Here is a 21570-nt window from a genome sequence, read left to right as displayed (position 1 = left end):
CTTCGCGCAGCGCGCTGCATTTGGGGATGATAAACGTCCAGGTTATGCCTCAGCTTTTGGCTGGGCTCAAGGGAGTCTCCCTTCTTGCTTGTACACTTTCTTGGATTCCTGGGAACCTACTGGAAAGACCATTAAGTCCCTGAGCAGGTGAGTTCTGAGCCCCTGAGCAAGGGGAAGGTTTCAGGAGTAATGGTGGGTGGGCTCCTGCCCCCCGCCCTCCAGCCTCAGATGCCGGCTGGGGGCTGCCCGTGTGCAGGGCCAGTTCTCCCTGCATCCATTCAGCATCTGCTCCATCTTCATGGAGCCAGAGACTAGCTGGGCCCCGGGAACGATGTGGATGAAGATTTATGCTCAGGGGACACACCCGGGGTGAGCGGGCCTCTCGGAGATCTGAAGGGTGGTGGGAATTGACAAAAGAATGGAGGGCATTCCAGGTCAAGGGGAGCCAGGAGGCCGCTCTGTGTGTTCTTGGACCTGCACGGCCTGGATGGCCAGAGCGGAGGGGACAAGAGGACAGTGGGGCCTGGCCCAGTGGGAGCTGGACGTCAGAAGGACCTGCCGGCCCCTGTGGAGCCCGACGCCGGCTGGGTCTCCTGAGCTTTGGCTCCACTGCGTCTTCCTGTCGAGTGGGTGGCCGTGTTTGCATTGGACGAGGCCAGTGCCGGGGGGACAAGTCCTCCTTCCTTCTCCCTGGGGGTTCTGGCTGGAATGCTGGGCCCCAGTCAGGTCAGGGGTCAAGGCAGCAGCCCTGATTAGCCTCTACCACAGAAGCAGCCCCCCATGGCCTTGGGCCCAGCTGGCCCTGGCCGCCTCGCCCCCCTCTGGGCTCAAGATGGACCCAGCGGTTGCAGGAGTGGGAAGTCCCAAAGCCCAGGAAGGATGCAGGCAGCCTCCAGATCTCCCCTCCCTCCGCTCCCACTCTGGCTGCACCAGCTGCCCTTCAGCAGGGCTGAGGATGGGCCGAGACTGCCTCTCTCCTCCTGGTCTTTGCCTTTGCTGTTGCATCTGCCCGGCATAACTTCCTGTTCCCGCCTTCTCCTGGATAACCCGTATCTCATTCATAAACAAAACAGCCTAGTGCCTACTGCGTGCCAATCCCTGTACCAAGCCCTGGGGATGCAACAGCGGACAAGCCACTATCTGCCCCACTCGGCTTTGAGGTCACCTCCTACAGGAAACCCTCAGCCCCCAGGATTGGGCGGAGAGCCTGCCTGCGTGTTCTTGCAGCCCCTCACCCTTCCCCTGTCACCGTCTAGATCATGAGCGTGAGGTTTTGGTTTGTTTGTGTCGGTCACTGGCTCCAGGCTACAGAGGGAATGCCTGTTTTCACAGCTGCACCCCAGCGCCCAGTGCAGGGCCCCCTGCACAGTGGTGCTGTTGGTTGGGTGGATGGATGGAATGACAGCATTTAGTCGTGCATGTGCCGGGGACTGTTGTAAGTGCTTTGCAGTCATTTACTCATGAAGCCCTTTTATTGTGATGCCCATTTTGCAAATGGGGAAATGGAGTCACTGTGTTCAAGACACTTGCCCATTTCACTGGAGGGAGGTTAGCTATTTTGCCCAAGGCAACAGAGCTGCTAAGCAGTGGAGCGGGGATGTGAACCCCAGCACATCATGGCTACACTGTATTTCCTCCCTGGAAACAAGGAATGAGTGGATGAATGCATGAATGAATAACTCCCCAGCCTTCCTGATACATCCCAGACTCCTAAGCTGTGGCCCCACCCTTCCTCCTGGCCCTGCCCCGCACCTGGGCACCCCAGGGCTCCAGCCGCTTCACCCGCCTCCCTGCCCCTGCTCTCTCTCATCTCCCTGCCAACCCTGCCACCAGCTCTGCCCTCTCCCCATATCATGCCCCTGGCTTTGCCTGTTGGGATCATGGTCGACGTTTGGGGCTCCACCTGCACCTCCAGCCCAGTCTCCCACCTGAGCCCTTGACCAGGTCATTCAAGCATCCTCCTGAAAGTCGACCCTTGAATGTCACACAAGGGCCCCAAACTTAGGGTCCAAAAGTAAAGGTGCACCGTGTAAACCATATTCATAGCAGCATTATTCACAATAACTGAAGAATGGAAGCAACCCAAGTGTCCACTGATGAATGAATAAGCAAGATGTGGCATAGCCATACAATGGAATATTTTTCAGCCTTAAAAAGAAGGAGATTCTGACACATGCCGCTACGTGGATGAACCTCGAAGACATTATGCTCAGTGAAATAAGCCAGACACAGAAGGACAAACACTCTATGATTCCACTCATATGAGTCCCTAAACGAGTCACATTCATAGAGACAGAAAGTAGAATGGTGGTTGCCAGGGACTGGGGGAGGAAAGAATGGGAAGTTAGTGTTTAATGGGTGTGGAGTTTCAGTTTGGGAAGACGAGAAAGTTCTGAAGATGGATGGTGGCCACGGTTGCACAACAGTGTGAATGTGTTTAATACCAGTGATCCATATGCTTAAAAATGTTTAAGATGGTAAATTTTATATTATATATATATTTAAAATTAAAAAGTAAATGCATCCTTCTTCCTTCCCCCTCGTCTCTCCATGCACCAAAGCAAGGAACTCAGGAATCCGCTGCAATTCTTCCCTCCTCATCCTTTGACTTCAGCATTCGCCAGATCACTAGATCACTGTCTGGAATGTTCCTTGTCTTTGCCTTCCTCTCCATCATTCCCACTCAGCCCCTCATCTGTTCCCTGATTTATTGCAATTGTCTTAAATGCCCTGACACCTCTCTTTGCAGACTTGTAGTTTGTACGTTTCAGTCATGGCTCCATTCAGACTGGACCTCAGAATCCTTCTTAACACAAAGCCCTAGGCAATAATCAATCAGACGAAATCTGTTCACTCTCCCCAGGTTAGACAATAGGCTTGACAATCTTGATCCATATTTGGGGTTTAGACTCTTGGCCCAAAGGTGAGGGAACTTTCGTGGGCCTAGCTCTGATTCAGCCAGGCTCTCATGGTGTCTGGCATTGTGGTCACAGGGATTCCCCAGCTCTTCACAGGGATTCAGCGAGCCCCAAATTGCCAAGAGCTAGGGTGGGAGAGGAAGACGAGAACAGTGGATGGCCAGATGCTAGGGCAGAGGAGCCCTGCTGTGATGCCTCCTGCAGGCTGGGAGCGGCTCTCCCCACCTGGTTCTCATGCCCACAGTGGGCAGGGCAGCCTCGGCCACGCATTTCCGCTCAGCTCCCCACCCTGTCCCCTCCAGCCCCATCCCCAGGCCACTGCTCCCCAGATGGCTCCAATTAAAGGGCTTTGTTTTGTTTCCCTTTTCCCAAAATAAGCCTCTCCTTCGGAGCTCATGCTGCTTGGTCAGTGCCGGATGTGGGCCAGCCTGCTTTTATGACCGCCCTGGTGTCATTCCTTTCGGGCTTTATGTCCCAGCTGGCTGGAGAGGACATGGCTTGGTGCTCCTGGTGCTGGCTTGGGCGACCTCTGCAGTTTTCATGGGCACTGGCACCTGCTTCCTGGGCAGCCCTTTCTCTCTGAGCATTGAATGGAGGGGGGGCTGGTTCGGCACCTTGGGGGACGACAAGCCTGTAGTTGAGTAGAGACTCAGCTGTTTTCTACGTGACCTTGTGCGAGACCCTTTCTCCTGCCTGAACCTCGGGTTCCTTGTTAGTAAGATGTGCACGGTTATGGAACTGTTTGGGGGTCTCTGAGATAGAGTGTACATAGAGCACTTAACAAGGTGCCTGGCACATAGTAGGTGCTCACTAAATGCTGGCTGTTGTTAAACAGACTCATTCGGGGGTCGTGATTGGCAGAACACTGTGACAGCCTCAGTCATGTTGTCAGGCCTGCCTGTCTCAACTTGTCCACTGGATTATAACCTCCTTGAAGGTACAAATCATGCTTCATCTGGCAAGCATTTATGGAGCACCTACTGTGTACCAGGCACTGTGTTCAGCTCTAAGGATTCACTGCCCCGTCCCAAGGAGGGCACAGACTAGTGGGAGGGATGAGCAGGTCTTTACAGAACAGGGTGACGAGGCTCAGGGCAGCTGGGGAGCATCAGTGAGGCACCCTAACCCACAGCTCCAGGGATGAGTAGCCATCAGGGAAGGCGGGAGAAAGGTGTTCCACGCAGGACTCAGGCTGGGGCATTTGATCAGTCTGCTAAACCAGTGGGATGAGCAGGGATGCACGGGAGCCAGCCAGGTGAGGAGCGGAGGGAACAGCGTTCCAGGCAGAGGGAACAGCATATTGGGTGGCTGGGAGTTGAGATCCATGTGGTCCCAAGCAGTGTCGCTCCGCAGTTAACAGGTGGGGAAGACGTTTTGGCCCAGCTTTTTTGATGGGAGCACACCTGTCTCAATCACCCTGAAGCCTCATTGGCCCCTGGAGCTTGCAAGGGTCTGGGTTGAGGCTGCAAATTTAATTCTTGTCACTGTTTAGATCTCAGGGCCAGTTCCTTCCCCAGCCTTTGGGTTGCCTTTGGCAGAAACCTTTTCATCGCAAAGCAGGGATTAAGTTGCTTTCTTAGCCCTTCTAATTAACTCTTGTAACAGAAAGTCCCTGCCGCGCCTCTGTGATGTTCCTGCGTCTTCTCTCACCTCCTGGCTTGGCAAGGAAAGGGAAAAGCCGCGGTGTTTCCTAGTGTGTGATGTTGTTCATTTGCATGAAATCCCAGTGGCTGCCTTTTTCCAATCACGCTTCTAGCTGCCAGCTACCTTTTAAGTGGCTCCAAGCTCCCCTCCTGAGAGGTGTCTGGCTGCTAGATGTTTACAGAGGAACCTGGGCCTGTGGACCCACGGCGACCTCCACATAGCATCCTTTCGTGAACGCACACCCGGGGCAAGTCCTCACCTGGTTCCGAGATCTGACGCCTGCTCAGAACAGAAGCGGCCGCCCCAGACACTGGCTCCGTTGGCGACACATGCTTTCTTTTAAGGGACTTGGAGTGACAGTGCCAGGCTGTGCTGCAATGTAACTTTGAAAAACATCTTAAAACAGAACATGGCAAGGCGGTTGCTTTTTAAATTTTTTTTTTAATTTGTGTTTTCTCCAGTTTTTAAATTAGAACAAACTTTGTGAGAAAAAATTGGGAAAATGTAGAACACTTGAAAAGGGAAGAAAAGTCACTGAGTCCTCTGCCCTGAGGACAGTCATGCTTGTGCGTTCGATGTCTTTCTTTTCTGCTTGTTCTTTAGGGATTTTTAAATATCATCTGATGATTCTAAACGTAAGATCGTTTGTCTTTTTTTCATTCAACGTTTTCACTTTCCCATGTACTATAAACTCATTGTCAACTGTTTCAGTGGTTTCAATCATCCTGTGAGTTTTTGCCCTACAATTTATTGAATCTTTATGGTTCCAGTTTTTTCCCTATTATAAAAAAAATTCCTTGATGAACTTCTTGATTTAGGTTCCATGTCTTGTTTGAATTCCCAGAAGTGGGATTTTTTTTTTTTCACCAAAGGCCAGGAATATTTTTATGGCCCTTCATCTGTGTCACCACACTGCATTCCCAAGGGGCCAATATGTATACTTTTGCCCCAGCTTTTTCTTTTATTTTGGTAAAATACACATAACATAAAATTTATTACCTTAACCATTTTTAAGTGTACAGTTCACTGGTATTAAGTATATTCACATTGTTGTATTATTGTTGTATATTCACCACCATCCACCCACAGAATTTTTTCATCTTCCTAAACTGAAACTCTGTCCCCATTAAATACTATTGCTCTCTCCCCTCACCCACCATTCTACTTTCTGTCTCTATAAATTCGACTCCTCTAGGGGCTTCATATAAGTGGAATCATATAGTATTTGTCTTTTGATGACTGGCTTAATTTGCTTCACATAATGTCCTCAGGGTTCATCCATGTTGTAACATGTGTCAGAATTTCCTTCCTTTTTAAGGCTGAATACTATTTCACTGGGTGGATGGACCACATTTTGTTTTTTAATTAATTTATTTTTGGCTGCATTGGGTCTTCGTTGCTGCGCGCGAGCTTTCTTTAGTTGTGGCGAGCGGAGGCTACTCTTCGTTGCGGTGCATGGGCTTCTCATTGGGGTGGCTTCTCTTTGTTGCGGAACACGGGGTCTAGGCGTGCGGGCTTCAGTAGTTGTGGCACGAGGGCTCAGTAGTTGTGGTTCGCGGGCTCTAGAGCGCAAGCTCAGTAGTTGTGGCACATGGGCTTAGTTGCTCCGCGGCATGTGGGATCTTCCCGGACCAGGGCTCGAACCCGTGTCCCCTGCATTGGCAGGCGGATTCCTAACCACTGCACCACCAGGGCAGTCCCTGGACCACATTTTGTTTATTCATCATCTGTTGATGGACACATGGGTTGCTTCTACATCTTGGCTATTGTGTGTAATGCTGCTATGAACATGTGTGTCCAAATATTTCTTCAAGACCCTGCTTTCAATACTCTGGGGTCTATACTCAGTAGTGGAATTGCTGGATCATATGGTAAGTCTATTTTTAATTTTTTGTGGAACCGCCAAACTATTTTCCAAAGCAAATGCACCATTTTACACTCCTACTAACAGTGCACAAGGGTTCCAACTTTTCCACATCCTCACCAATGCTTGTTATTGTTATCTGATTTTTAAAAATATTTATTTATTTATTTATTTTTATTTATTTATTTATGTTGGCTGTGCCGCGTCTTAGTTGCGGCATGCATGTGGGATCTAGTTCCTCGACCACGGATTGAACCCGGGCCCCCTGCATTGGGAGCGTGGAGTCTTAACCACTGGACCACCAGGGAAGTCCCTGTTATCTGGTTTTTAAAAAAATAATAGCCATCCTAATGGATGTGAGGACCAATTTTTAAAAATGTATGTAACGGCTTTATGGAGATATAATTTACTGTACAATTCACCCAATTCAAGCATACAATTCAGTGCTTTTTAGTATTATTCATAGAATTGTATACCCATCACCACAATCCATTTTTGAACATTTTTATCACCTCCAAAGAAACCCTGTGCCCGTTAGCAGTCACCTCCCCCTGCCAAGTATTCACCCAACACCCCAGGCCCCGAAAACCACTAACCTACTTTCTGTCTTTCTGGATTTGCCTCTTCAGGACATTTAATATAGGTGAAATCATACATTATATAGTCTTTGGGATTAGCTTCTTGTATTTATCACAGTATTTTCAAGGTTCATCCACATTGTAGCATGTGTCAGTACTTTATTCCTTTTTCTTGCCAAATAATATTCCTTTGTATGATATACCACATTTTATTTATTCATTTATCTGTTGACGAACATTTGAGTTGTTTCCATTCTTTGGATTTTATGAGTACTGCTGCTCTGAACATTGGTGTACAAGTTTTTGTGAGGACATATGTTTTCGTTTCGCTTGGGTACGTGCCTGGGAGTGAGATTGCTGAGTCACTTGGTAACTCTATGTTTAACATTTCGAGAAACCACCAGACTGCTTTCCAAAGCAACAGCACCGTTTTACATCTTCACCAGCTGTGTACGAGGCTTCCGATTTCTCCACCTCCTTGCCAACACTTATTTTTGTCTGTCTCTTTTATTATATCCATCTTAAGGGAGCGAAGTGGTATCTCATTGTGGTTTTGGTCTGGCTAATGACGTTGGGCATCTTCTCATGTGCTCATTGACCACTGATACATCTTTTTTGGAGAAAGGTCTATGTAGATCCTTTTTTCTGTTTCCCATTTTTAAATTGGGTTATCTGTCTTTTTTTTTTTTTTTTTTTTTTTTGGCTGCGCTGCACAGCTTGCGAGATCCTAGTTCCCCGACCAGGGGTCGAACCCGTGCCCTCTGCAGTGAAAGCGCGGAGTCTTAACCACTGGACCTCCAGGAAATTCCCGGGTTATCTGTCTTTTTATTTTTGAGTTGTAAGAATTCTTTAAATATTCTAGATAAATCCCTTAACAGATATAATGCTTTGCAAATATTTTCTCCTGTTCTGTGGGTTGGCTTTTCATTTTTCTCAATGGTGTCTTTAGAAGCGCAAATTTTTTGATTTTGATGAAGTTCAATTCATCTGTTTTTTTCCTTTGTCAGTTGTGCTTTTGGTGTCACATCTAAGAAGGCTTTGCCTAACCCAGGTCATGAAGATTTACTCCTATATTTTCTTCTAAGAGTTTTATAGATTTAGCTCTCACATTGGGCCAAGATGTTTAAACAGAGGATTGAAGTGACTTCTCCTCTGTGCGTAAGGAAGACTGTGGACAGTGACAGAGGTGGCAGCAGCGGGAAAGGCCTCCTGGGGTATCTGGGACCAGGGCAGAACAGCCAGAGGGAAGAAAGCAGATGTGGGAAAGGGGTGTAGAGAAGTTCTGTGCTGCTCTGGGGAATGTGAGTCGACTGCTAATAGTAGACTTTATGGGAGGGCTCCCTCTGTTGGTCATTCATTCGTTCCTCAGCCCATCGGTTTTTCTGTTCTTAGGCATTGCTTGCTGACACCTGTCGGGGCAGGTGAGGATGTAGGCGTCTGTTCTCCCCACCCGCCCTGCTCCCCAGCCACATTCCCCTTCCCATCCCGGCCTCCCAGCTCTGAGTAATTGTGGTGGATCTGGGGCCATTGTGAGCGCTCCTGCGGCACAAAGGTGGCAGCTGGGCAGAGAGGAGGGCAGGGTGGGGCCTGAAGATCCCACATCTTGATGTCAGCAGGGTGGGGGAGGGGAGCAGGACTAAAGCAGATGGAGAGGCCACTGGGAGAGGGGGCATTGAGCAGAGGGGGCCGAGGAGGGGACCCAGGGTGGGCTGGCAGGAGCAGCCCAGGAGCAAGACCCAGGAGGCAGGGCCAGGGGTGTGGGCTGCACGGAGGCCTGGGGGAGGGGGCTTCCAAGTAACAGGGATGATCCATAGCCCAGGAAGTAAGGCAAGGCGTGGTCCCCTGGCTGTGACCACAAGGGGCTGTTGGTGAGGAGGCTTTGCGAGAGCAGTTTCTATTGAGTGGCCCAGAGAAGCTAAATTGCAGTGGACTGAGGGTTAAATTGGGAGATGAGACCATGGGGCCAACAGATATAGACTTCTCTTAAGAACTTTGGATCAAACAGAAGTTAGATGGAAGCAGGAGAAAGAGAGGGGTTCAGGGGGGATTGTGTTAGGATTGAGGGGGCCTTGAAACAGGCATATCTCCAGACTCCAGGGGTCTAAAATCACGGGGAGGGAATGAGACCAAAAGGCACAGGTGGAAGGTTTGGCTTTGTTGGAGCGTAGTAAAAGAAATAACTTTCTAATGGTAGAGCAGGCTTCTTCAGGATGTGGCAACATCCCATTGCTGGAGATAGTTGAGCAAAAAGGGATGGCTGCCTGTCAGGGGTGTTACACTGCAGATTCCTGTGGAGGGAGACAAATGGGCCTAGTTAAGGGATGGCAAGTACTTGGGGAGCATGCCAGCATTGTCCTATCCTGTGTCCTTGACAGGCATCACTAATTTATCACGGCACACCCAGCACAGTGCTCCAGGCAGCCTCTAATGATCCATCCAAGATAGTATATGCAGCACAGCCGTTCTGCTCTCCCTGGACCAGGATTCTGACGCTCCCTTCCCTTCTGTAAAATGGGTCCACGTCTTCCCACTGCAGGGAAAGCTTACGAGATCACCTACGTGCGGCTGAAGTTCCACACCAGCCGCCCTGAGAGCTTCGCCATCTACAAGCGCAGCCGGGCCGGCGGTCCCTGGGAGCCCTACCAGTACTACAGCGCCTCCTGCCAGACGACCTACGGCAAGCCTGAGAGCCAGTACCTGCGCCCCGGCGAGGACGAGCGCGTGGCCTTCTGCACCTCCGAGTTCAGCGACATCTCCCCGCTGAGCGGGGGCAACGTGGCCTTCTCCACCCTGGAGGGCCGGCCCGGTGCCTACAACTTTGAGGAGAGCCCCGTGTTGCAGGTCAGAGAGGAGTGGGGCTGGGCGGGGGCGGGGTTGGGGCAGGGGCTGGGCTGGACACTCGGGTCCAGGGGACCACAGGGAAGTCTAAAAGGGCAGGAGGACACAGGGGACTGTGGGAGATCCCATGGTTTTCAGATTTGAAACAACAGAAGCTTTTGTTGTATCTTAATCTTTTGTGGATGGCTGATAATGAAATAGATGGAAGAGGGTGCCCTGTGACAGCCACCAACTCAGCTGACCCCTTCCTTAGGCAGGTGTGGAAACTGAGGCCCGGAGTGGGGAAAGGACTTCCCAAGGGCACACATGGGTTGGTGGAAGGGCCCAGCGCAGACCCCGAGGGTCCTGACTCCTAGCTGGAGCTTCTGCTAGAGCTCCCCGCTGGGAGCCCCGCTTCCTCACTCTGTGATGGATGGCGTGGCCTGCCCTGTGTATCTCCAAGGGCTGTGACGGGGATAAAAGGGAAAACGCGAAAAGAATGTGAGTTTGGAGTCATAGAGTCCTGGGATCTGTGCCGTCAGGCAGAGCTATCCAACAGAACTTCCTGCAGCGACAGAAATGATCCCTGGCAGCACCCTCCGGTATGTTAGCCACGTGTGTCTGTAGAACACATGAGATGTGACTAGCACGACTGAGGAATTGCATTTTCATTTTTATTTCATTTTAATGAAGTTTAAACAGCCACATGGGGCCAGCAGCTGCCACGTTGGACAGCCAACTATAAAGTGACCGGCACAGTGCGTGTCCTAGAAGAGATGCTCATTCACGCTTTGAAGATAAGAGCTCGTGGTAGCTCACCCATCTCATCCTCATGGCAGAGAGAGAGCGTGGCAGGCTTGCGGCTGTGTGCATCCATACAGGGCCCCCATCCTGCCCACCTGGGTCTACTCAGGTTTGTGGCCCTACCAGTATAAGCACCCGCGCATGTCCACATCTCTGTGCGTCAGTGACGGCTCATCTGTGGATGTGGTGGGTCTGTTGGATGTTTCGGGGCATTGGACGGTACTCTAGTCCACTCCCCTGCGTTCCGACAGGCCTCTGCCGAGAAAAACTGCTATCTTCTTCCCTCGCCATATTCAGAGCATTTCCTTTGCCTGTCTGGGATAATGAGGGGGCTGGGATTAGAATCCCGTTTGTTTCTGGAGGGGACACTGAGGCCCAGAAAGAGGTTGTGCCCCACCCAGGCTGTGCAGCATAAGAAAACACGGTGTCAGCTGGCTTGAGGTCCCCAAGACCACCCTCAGCTTCCGTGATTCACTGGAAGGACTCTGTACAGAACTCAGAAAAGCCGCTGTACTCACGGTGACGATTTCTTACAGTGAAAGGATCCAGACTGAAACCAGTAAAGGGAACAGGCACGTGGGACGGGAACAGGCACGTGGGACGGGTCCAGGAGAGACCAGGCATGGGGCTTCTGCGTGTCCTCTCCTAGTGGAGTCGTGGGGACAGTGCTGATTTCTCCTAGCAACGGCATGTGACAAGTGCATTGCCAACCAGGGAAGCTCACCCGTGCCTTGGAGTCCAGGGTTTTTATTGGGGGTCAGCCACATGCACATGGCGGACTGCCTATGGCTGACCTTGATCTCCAGCCCCTCCAGAGAGCAGGCTGATTCTGTGTGGCCCAAGGCCTCCCCATAAATCACATTGTCAGCATTGACCATCTGGGGTGGCCCAGGGCCCCAGGGGAACAAAGTTACTCTTATCAAGCAGGACATTCTGAGGGCTTGCAGGTGACCCCCCAGGAGTGGGGGGCAAAGGTCAGAACTCTCTCAGGCAAGGTTAATCCTTTCCGGCACAAAGTCTCATCTCCAGACGCCCAGGCCCTGCTTATCCCATTAAAAACGTTCACCTGTGATCATCACATGATTCTGTTGAAAATGACAATTTCTTCTCCATGGGGCTCCAAGCTCTGTAGATTAGAAAACATCGGCCAAGGTCATCTGAAGACAAGCACAAGGGCTGGGCCCCTGCTCTGCCTGCATCTGTGCTATCTTGACAGAGGGGCCCCCTGACTTGTTGCCCCTTATGTCCTGGATGCTGTCCCTAACGGAAAAACAGCCTTTTCGGAAATGAGACCCCTGCAGCCCCCAGGCAGAAGAAGGACAGAGAAGGTCAGAGAAGGACAAAAAAAGCCAAGCCCCCCCTCCCCTTCTCTCCCCTCTGGGCACCCCCAGGGTGGCGCTTCCTCTGAGGACGTGGAGCATTTGGGGTGTGGGGTAACGAAGGATGTGTCCATGCGGCTGCTGTGTCTTGGGTCCCTCTGTCCTCCATGGGGGCCAAGGACCTTGGGGAGAAGGCTGACCCTCTCTGGGGTGCTGGCTGGAGCAGAACCGCTGCTGCTTGGAGACGAAGCTCCTGCCTCCTGCTTCTCGTTAATGCTGCATTCTGGCTCCCACGTCTGTCCACAGTCAACCCGAGAGCCCACTTGTAGTTTTAGCTGGGCCATTGCAAGTTGCACAAGGTCCTTGCCTCTGTATATTGGGGCTCCGGTTTGCCCCCAAAGTTACCTCTAAGGCATCAGGGAGTGACCCGTACAATTTGGGCTAAGGGAACAAATTCCCCTTCTCTCTCCCAGCTCCCTTCCTGGTGTCTCAGGGAGATTTTGATGCTGTTCCTATCACCATCGTCTTCAAGACTGATGGAGCAGGTCATAGGCTGCAAAGCAGATGCAGGAACCCAAAGAGGGGTCACTGCGGGCCGAGACCTTGGGCAGGTCATTGCCCTCTGGGCTCCATTAGTATGATGAGGGCGTTGGGGTAGATGCAGGAAGGCAGGCTACCTAGTAGCTAAAGCTGGGACCCTGGGGTCAGATAGATCCGAATCCCAGCTCTGCGGGCACCAGCCGTGCAACTAGGAAGCAGAGTACTTACCCTCGCTGATCCTTAGTCTTCTCCTCTGTAAAACATGGGTAAGAATAACACCTCCCTGTGGGGTTATTGTGAGGACCTGAGCCATAACCACACAATCAGCATCAGCTACTGCACCTTCCAGCTTGGACATCAGCTGGTTTGGGTTCTCTAGGGGCACTTTTTCTGGAGAAAGAAAAGGCTCTTAGACCATCAGTTGTGCTCTGCTGGGTTCCCACCCGGGGCCTCAGCCCCTTGCTCCTCAGTTGCTTCAGGGACCGACCAGCAGCATCAGTACCACCTGGGCACATGTGGAAATACAGAGTCTCAGGCCCCACCTCTGATCAGAAGCTGCATTTTAACCTGATCCCTAAATGTACACTGACATTTGGGAAGTGGTTCAAGGAGTGACTCCCCGGAGGTTTACAAACTCAGCTGAGTGCTGAGGTCCCCTCTGAAGCTTTCTGGTTCTGGACCCCTCCCTGGCTGAAGCATCCTCAGGCAGAGGCCCGGGGCCCCAGGCCACGGGCTCGAGAGTTGCTGAGCCCAAGGGGATCGGAGAGGCCCGCTGGCCTGAGTCATGCTGGGGTGAGAAGTCAGACTTTGCCAGTTCATTTTCTGTCCTGATGGGCCTGATTGCTAAACCAGCAGCTGCTGGGCTGAATTAAAATGCTGATTAACATTCAACTGGAGCTGCCTCTGATTATAACAGCAGGCAGATGAAAATGTCAGCTTTCACGTGGGCTCTCCCCCACTTCCCCACCAGCTCTTCCAGGGGGAAGCCTCTCATTCCGCCATCAGCAAGTATTTATCGAGTGCCTGCTGTGTGCCAGGCAGAGCCCGGGCTGGGGGTGCAGCGAGAACCAGGGGCCCTGAGTCCTTGTCCTCTTGGGGCTGTGTTCTGGTGGAACAGATGTCACCTGGGGCAGGTGCCTTGTCTGTGGGAGCCTGATCCTTAGAACGTGAGAAGCCTATAAACCCAGGGCCCACCCCATGCCAGGGCGCTGGGACGCATCTTCCCTCAGCTGCTCTCTAGAATGGGGGTGCAGTCCCGCTGAGCAGTCAGGTAACCTGCGTGACACGGTTTTAGATGGGCTGCTCCAGCACCTCGACCATGTGCCAGCCTCCGTGCCCCGCCGCTGACATTGGCCATCCTCCTCCAGTACCCTCCTGGAGCCGGCATTATTCCTTGTCCTGTTTCACAGATGGGGAAATGGAGGCCCTGAGACATTGAGCAAATTCCCCAAAGCTGCACAGTTAGGAAGGGGCCGGGCATCCAGGTTGGTGTGACCCAAAAGCACAGGCTCCTTATTTCTGCAGCGTTCTCGGAATTTGTCTGTGTTTGGCCTGTCCCTGTGTCCCAGAAGATGCCCCGGGGAGCCAGCTGGACCCTCCAGCAGAGCAGGGTGGGAGCAAACACTCAGGAGCCTGCAGATGGCGCCCTTTCCCTTCCACCTTGTCCCCCAGGACTGGGTCACCAGCACCGAGCTCCTCATCTCCCTAGACCGGCTCAACACGTTTGGGGATGACATCTTCAAGGACCCCAAGGTGCTGCAGTCCTACTACTACGCCGTGTCGGACTTCTCTGTGGGTGGCAGGTAGGTGGGAAGCAGGGCAGCGGCCGGGACGCTGTACAGGGTGGCTGCCACGTGGGGTCACCCGGTGGCTACCGTGGAGGGTAAAGAAACCACTTCTGGTGCTCCAGGGGGGAAAAGGAGCAGGAGCCTGGTTCCTGGGCCTGGTATTCGAGGCCTTCGTGACCCACCTGCCTCCCGCCTCCCAGCCCCGTTCCTGCTGCTTTTCCCATGTCAGCTGTGTTTCCGCTGCCGTCAGTGGGACACACCAGCCCTTTGCACCTGTGATTCCCTCTGCCTGGTGGTCCGTCCCCCTCTCTTTTCTTTCTTCCTTTTTTTTTTTTTTTTTTGCATCTGACAGTACATTCATTCACGCCACATGTGCCCACGTGGGGCAATGTTCCACGCTCTCGTCTAACACGTAGAACCTGCTTAAATTTCCAGTCGGACCACCGTTCTGTGGGATGTGGGCTCCAAATGAAGCTGGTTAACAGTGGCCGTAAGCAGGCGTGGGACCCCAGGCTTTCAAAGCTTTGCTTCTTTCATCAGCACTCATGAGCTTATAACTGATGGAGCCCATCAACCCCATTCTTCCCCAAATCTTCCGGTAAACTTGGGTAGAGTAGGGCTTCCTGGGGACCCAAGCATGTTTAATAAGGCTTTGAGGCATCTCCAAACAGTACGAACGGTTCAGGCCACTCCAAAGCCCCACGGCCAGTGACCCAGAAAGGTCACCGAGGAAGGAGGCACCGCACTTCTGCCCCCTTCTCATGTGAGGGGCGTCGGGCTGTTCCGTCGGGACCCCTGGCCCTGGCCTACATACTTCTTTAGCTTCGATCAGTGCACATTGTAGTTTAAGCATCTCGTCTCTCCAAGAAGCAGGGGCCATCCTGTACACACGTGGCCACCTGGTACTGGGCCCTCCAGGCACAAATGACGTCTTCAGTATAAACGCTCCCTCATCAGGCTCCTTCTTGGAAAGGCGAGAGGAGACAGATGTGTTCCCGCCCCAGGCAGACAGTAACCAGATCAGTCCCCAGTAATCATGTCGCACGCCCCAGATTAACAAGGATAGGAAGCCAGGGCAGGGTGTGCTGGCGGTCAGGGAGACCACCCTGCAGATGGGGACCCTGCGGGAGGTCAGGGAGACCACCCTGCAGATGGGAACCCGGCGAGGCTGGAGAGGTGAGGGGCAAGCATCCCAGGTGGAAGAGCCAGCATGTACGAGACCCAGGCTTGAGGAACGAGGCAACAGTCCTGCAGCTGGAACAGGGGGCGTGGAGACGGCTGGAAGGTTGTCGGGGCCGTGGACCAAGTTTATGCAGTCAGTGGGAAGTTGCTGAGGGTTTGGCCAGGGTAGTGACAGGGTCGGATTTCTAAGACACCCCAACCCCTGACGTCGCAAGGGGGCAGATAGGAGGAGAGAGAAGAAGCTGGCTGGGCAGAGATGGTGGTAGGACGGGAGAGGTGTGGATCCGAAAGCTGTTTAGGGTGGGAAGTCAGCTCCACGTGGGAGTGGTGGCCCGTGGGGGTAGGGGGCGAGGGGCTTCCAAAATTCAAGGATGTTTAGGTGGCGTTCAGAGAGGTGAAGATGTCTGGGAAGGGAACGCGGGCCCAGCTGCCTACACTCAGGGTGTCTGCACCCTCTGGAGGCTGGCGCTCGGGCATGAAGGGGAAATGGGGGGTGTCTGTGAGGGCCCCTCTGCTCCTCCTCCTCCCCCGCCACTCCCACACTCGATTCAGGTCAGACCTCCCGGGAGCAGGGCCTCTCCAAGGATGGTGGATGGCGGTGAGCTGCAGCGTCTGCCATCAGGGGGCTTCGGGACAGAGAACAGCTGGGCCCCAGCTGCCAGAGCCGGACCACCCTCAGGCCAGCAGTTGGCTGGGGGGCAGTGGCCCGGCAGCCTGTGTCCCACAATGGCCTATAGGAATTTCACTCTTTCCCTTGGGATCAGAGGGCTTCGTGGAGGAGGGAGTGTTTGCAACATCCCCTTGGGGCCATGGGTGGTCCCTTGTCCCGAGACAGGTGACCACTGTCTCCCAAGGCCGCCTGGTGCCCGCCTCACCCCTGCCAGAAGTGCTGGGCATTACCTGCCTACCCTGAGCTCCCAGGGAGGCCTGGCGAGGAAACAGTGCTCTGTGCCCTTCCCAAGCCCTGTGTCCCCAGTACCATGGGTACTGGCAGTGGTCAGAGGTTCTTCAACATCCACTTAGGACAGAGCGTGGAACCTAGCTTATGGGGAGACACCAAGTGGCCGTAGAGGAGTGTCTAGGAGCTCAGGGTCTGTGTGGAGTAGGAGAGAACGGGGCTCAGATTCTGGCTCTGCCACGTAGCATTCGTCACTTCATGGTCTGAGCCTCAGTTTCCTCATCTGTGAAATGTGGATAGTTGTGGTCCGTCCTGCTGCAGTGGTGAAACTCCAGAGAGATGATGTGAGCTGATTGCTCGGTTGGGGGCTGCTACAGAGGAAGGCTGGGAGCTAGGAGCCATGGCCATCCTCTGTGTGGCTCAGTCTGGCCACCCGGGATGGGGGCGATGACCCCACCGGGTCAGGCTCAGCCGAGCACGCTGTGTGGCCCCCTGAGCACCTTTGTTCCTGCCTGATTCCGCCTGTCTGACTCTGCGGGAGAGGGGCTGGGGCAGGCCCAGGGCTGCCCTCAAAGGCACAGGCTCACTGGGGTCTTGAGATGAGTTGGGGGCTGTCCTGAGTAAGGCGCTGTCTCCTTCTCATCCCTTTAGATACGAAGGAGGGGGCATGAGGCGGCCTCCCGGGCTGCCTCCACCTCCCACCCACTGCCCTGAGAGCTGGCCCACCCTCTAGCCAGGAGACTGAGATGACTTCTTCCTGGGTCCCCCTTGGCCCCTGGGTGTGGTGCCTTCAGTGGCAGCATCGAGAACTTTACCATTACTAACTGGTGGCCTCGGGCAGCCTCTCTGTGCCTCAGTTCCTCCGTCTGTTAAATGGGGATCATAGCGGGCTTGTGAAGATGCGATGGGTTTAGACGTGTGCAGAGCTCAGAACAGCCCAGCGCGGTCGGTTCCGTTGCTGGTGCCCTGGGCACGTAGTAGGAGTTCAGTAAAGCTCCATAGCTGAGCCGTAGAATCAGGAGCTCACCCGGAGGCAGGGGCTACCTGGTGACTAACCCCTTCTCCGCCGGCACCTCCCCCAGCTTCCGGACACCCGCCACCCCCGTGTTCTTTTCCCAGGTGCAAGTGCAACGGGCACGCCGGCGAGTGTGGCCCCAACGAGGCGGGCCGGCTGGTCTGCCGATGCCAGCACAACACCATGGGCCCAGACTGTGAGCGCTGCCTGCCCTTCTTCCGGGACCGCCCGTGGGCCCGGGGCACGGCCGAGGCGGCCAGCGAGTGTCTGCGTGAGTGTCCTGGGCCTTTGGTGGCCGGAGGCCGGGGGTGCAGGCCAGGAGACGAACTCCCCATCCCTGGCGGCGGGGCTGCTCCTGGGTGGGCCTGGCCACAGCTTGGGACTCTAAACCCTGTGCGGGGATGAGGAGGAAGCGAAGGAGAGCTGGAGGGGGCACGTGACCCTCCGTCCTCACCCCCTCAGGCAGCTCCCCAGGTAGAGGCATGCGTGGCAGGAGGGCTGAGAAGGACCCCCAACTTATTCCTTTGTGTCAACTGCTCCAACCACAGCTGCCGATCAAAGCCAGGCCACCCCAGGTCCTGGGGTGCTGACCTGCCCGCCCAGCCTCTCCTGCAGGCCCCCAGGCAGCCCTTCGCTGCCCCGGCCCCCATGCGATGTGGCTGGCACTGCCTAACCTCACAGACACGCCGGAGAGGATGTTGCCATCATACTTTTTCCGGGGACGGGGGCCGCGGACGGGGTGGGGGGCTCCTCCCAGCCTGGCGTGCCCCTCCAGCTTCCCTCTGTCCCCAAGCCCTGCCCTCCGACAGTCATCTGGCTTGCTCCGGACCCCCATGTGTGGCTGGTCGTCGCTGGGCACCAGACTCCACCCTAGCTCTGCTGCTGGCAGGAGGCATGTCTTCATGGGCAGGCGCTCCTGACGGCTCAGCCTCTGGACCTACTGTGCTCCTGGGCTTGGGCTGCTGACATGTAGAGCTGGGGTGGGGAGAGGACAGCTTGTTCCATGGAACAGGGTGCTGTCTGCAGGAGCTTCCCAGGGCCACTGTGGCCCTAATGAGTTCCTGCTGCCCTTGCTGGCCTGCCTCCACCAGGAAGTCCTCTCGGGGCCAAGGAAGCTGGCTGGCTCACCCGTTCTGAGTCTGGGGCTCTCTCCGTGGTGGGGACACAAAAGGCCAGATTGCTTCTCCTGTCAGGTCCTCACCCCTGCGGTCACATCTCTGTCCTCCCAGCCTGGAACCTGCGTTTCATGCCTGGCCCCTCGCGCTCCCCAGTCCAGGCAGCCCCTGAGCCTCATTCACATCCCCCCAACCCATCTGACTGTGTCCTTCTACACGGTCAACACTGTGGTCTGGCCAGTCACCCCTCCTCTGAGCATCTGAAGCCCCCACCTCCCTGCTCTCCCAGCCCCCATACCCCACCTGCCGCCCAGCTGAAGGCACTTTCAAGTGCAGATGCGATTACATTCATCCACGGAGCCCCTTGCTCCAAGGTGAAGTCCACTGACCGTGGCTGCCCAGCCTGCCTGGATCAAGCGCTGGCTGACCTCTTGACCTCATAACTGCCCCTGCGCCCCTCCCTGTCCCGTCACAGTGCACAACGTCCCCACCCTCTGCCCTGCCCATCACATGACATGCCACCCTCCCACGCCACACTGGGTGAACCTTGCTTCTCTGCCTTTGCCACAACTATCCTCTCACCTCCTGCCTGGGACTCTCCCTTCCCTCTCCTCCCCTCCTTTGCCTGGACACTTCCTTCCTGCTCACCCTTCAGGTCCCACTTAGCTGTGACTTCCTCCAGGAAGGCAGCTGTAGGGCCCTCCTTTCACCTCCCAGAGCCTCCCTGCTTCTCCCATCACAGCCCTTCACCTGCAGGATTTTCACCTGCTTGCTGCATCTGACCTCCATCAAACAGTGGGACCATGTATGCGGGCCCTGGTCCACACCATGCTGGGCTCACCACGGGAGCCAAGATGGAGCCGATCTTTGGTACATACTTTTTTTTTTTTTAACATGAATGTACTTTGTTTATTTATTTATTTATTTATTTTTGGCTGCATTGGGTCTTCCTTGCTGCACGAGGGCTTCTCATTGCAGTGGCTTCTCTTGTTGTGGAGCACGGGCTCTAGGTGTGCAGGCTTCAGTAGTTGTGGCACGTGGGCTCAGCAGTTGTGGCTTGCGAGCTCTAGAGCGCAGGCTCAGTAGTTGTGGCGCACGGGCTTAGTTGCTCCGCGGCATATGGGATCTTCCCGGACCAGGGCTCGAACCCATGTCCCCTACATTGGCAGGTGGATTCCTAACCACTCTGCCACCAGGGAAGTCCCTTTGGTACATACTTTTTAAAAATGTAGGAAGAGTAAGCTGGGACGAAGTGAGAGAGTGGCATGAACTAATATATACTACCAAATGTAAAATAGATAGCTAGTGGGAAGCAGCCGCATAGCACAGAGAGATCAGCTCGGTGCTTTGTGACCACCTAGAGGGGTGGGATAGGGAGGGTGGGAGGGAGACGCAGGAGGGCGGAGATACGGGGATATATGTATATGTATAACTGATTCACTTTGTTATAAAGCAGAAACTAACACACCATTGTAAAGCAATTATACTCCAATGAAGATGTTTTAAAAAAATGTATTTATGAGTGAATGAAAGGTGACTTGTATTTTCCATGCTTCTGAGTGACCTCATGGTCACTGGGGATCAGATTCACATACTCTTATGGCTCAGAGGATCCACAGGAGATCTTGGAGGGAGCCACGCTGCCACTCGAGAAGGTAGCCAGTCTGTGATCCATGACCAGGTGACTCTACGTCCTGGCTTGCCTGGGAGGGTCCTGTGTGTGGGTATATTTATTAATGGTGCCCCCTTTGTTCTCGAGAGTGTCCTGTTTTGGAAGATCAATTGACTGGTCTCCAGATCCTTGATCAAGCCAGGCCTGAACTCCATCCTTGCCCTTCCTCCAGCTGCCTGCTCACTCACCACAAGGAAGCTGATTGGCCCATACTCCCCTCCTACCATGTGCCACGGCCTCTCTCACACACCCTCCCCCGCCTCCTGCCCACAGCTTGCAACTGCAGCGGCCACTCTGAGGAGTGCATGTTTGACCGGGAGCTCTTCCGCAGCTCGGGCCATGGTGGGCGTTGCCTCCGCTGCCGTGACCACACAGCCGGGCCACACTGTGAGCGCTGCCAGGAGAACTTCTATCGCTGGAAGCCACGGACGCCATGCCAGCCCTGCGACTGCCACCCAGCAGGTGAGTGGGCCGCACTGCCCCGGCCCCCACCCTCGGCCACCGCCACGGGCTCCCGCTGCCCTGTGCCCTTCCTTCCCAGGCTCCCTGCACCTCCAGTGCAATGACTCCGGCACCTGCATCTGCAAACCCACGGTGACGGGCTGGAAGTGTGACCGCTGCCTGCCCGGGTTCCACTCGCTCAGTGAGGGCGGCTGCAGGTGAGGGCGGTGGGGACAGTGGGTGTAGATGACCCAGCAAGGGCGCACGGCGGCAGATTTGGACTGAATGATGGGAAGCAGGAGGGAGAGTCCCAAGCCCCTCAGAAGGCAGAGTTGGCAGCAGGTGGTTACCTGGGAGCGGAAGAGGAAGAAGGGATGAAGGCTGACCCCCTGGGGTTCTGCTTCAGGCACCTGGGCGAAGGGAGGCCATTCATGGCAAGGGGAGCACAGGATGGGGAGAGGCTGAGTCTGCAGTGCTCGTGGGGCATCCAGGGGGACAAAGATGGACAGGGGCTACTGGGGTCTGGACCTCAGAAGAGGGTCTAACACTTGACTATCACTTGATTGAGAAAATACACAATGACCAAAAAAAATAAAGCCCTTATAAATTCAGAAGTACTATTAAATGAGCTTGGCTTTGGTTCATTGAACCAGTCTCCTTGTATATTTGAAAGGCAGTGGAAATGCCATTGGGGAGGTTTGGGGAGTCTCAGATCTCTCACAAAGTACTCAGTGGTTCAGGCGTAAAACTGGCCATCAGGTGGGGACCTGGATGCTTCCCCAGGGTCTATGGTCTCTGGGCCTCTGTACATGCCACTTCTCCTACCCTAGAGCATTCTCTTCTCCCTCAACACCCTGCCTCTCCCCGGCCTGTGTCTGAACAAAGTCCTACTCATTCTTTAATTTTCAGCCAAGGTACAACTCCCCACCTTGTTCCCTCTCCAGACACCTCATTGGTGCTGCCACAGCCTCTTCTT

The 21570-nt window shown here is 54.3% G+C and overlaps 1 protein-coding gene across 3 annotated transcripts in view; it reads left to right on the top strand.

Annotated features, from left to right (window-relative positions):
* The window catches only part of LAMC3 (laminin subunit gamma 3), a 60659-nt gene that overhangs the window by 3430 nt on the left and 35659 nt on the right, over positions 1–21570 (top strand). For all 3 annotated transcript variants that reach the window (XM_061199754.1, XM_061199752.1, XM_061199753.1), the window contains exons 2-6: positions 9541–9845; positions 14156–14286; positions 17471–17637; positions 20427–20615; positions 20695–20812. In XM_061199754.1, the coding sequence (XP_061055737.1) occupies positions 9541–9845; positions 14156–14286; positions 17471–17637; positions 20427–20615; positions 20695–20812 (910 nt within the window). The remainder of the gene's footprint in view (positions 1–9540; positions 9846–14155; positions 14287–17470; positions 17638–20426; positions 20616–20694; positions 20813–21570) is intronic.

This window comes from Eubalaena glacialis, chromosome 9, assembly GCF_028564815.1.
Source record: "Eubalaena glacialis isolate mEubGla1 chromosome 9, mEubGla1.1.hap2.+ XY, whole genome shotgun sequence".
Taxonomy (NCBI): Eukaryota; Metazoa; Chordata; class Mammalia; order Artiodactyla; family Balaenidae; genus Eubalaena; species Eubalaena glacialis.
Note: the sequence above shows the minus strand (reverse complement) of the source record. Positions and strands in the feature narration are given on the sequence as shown.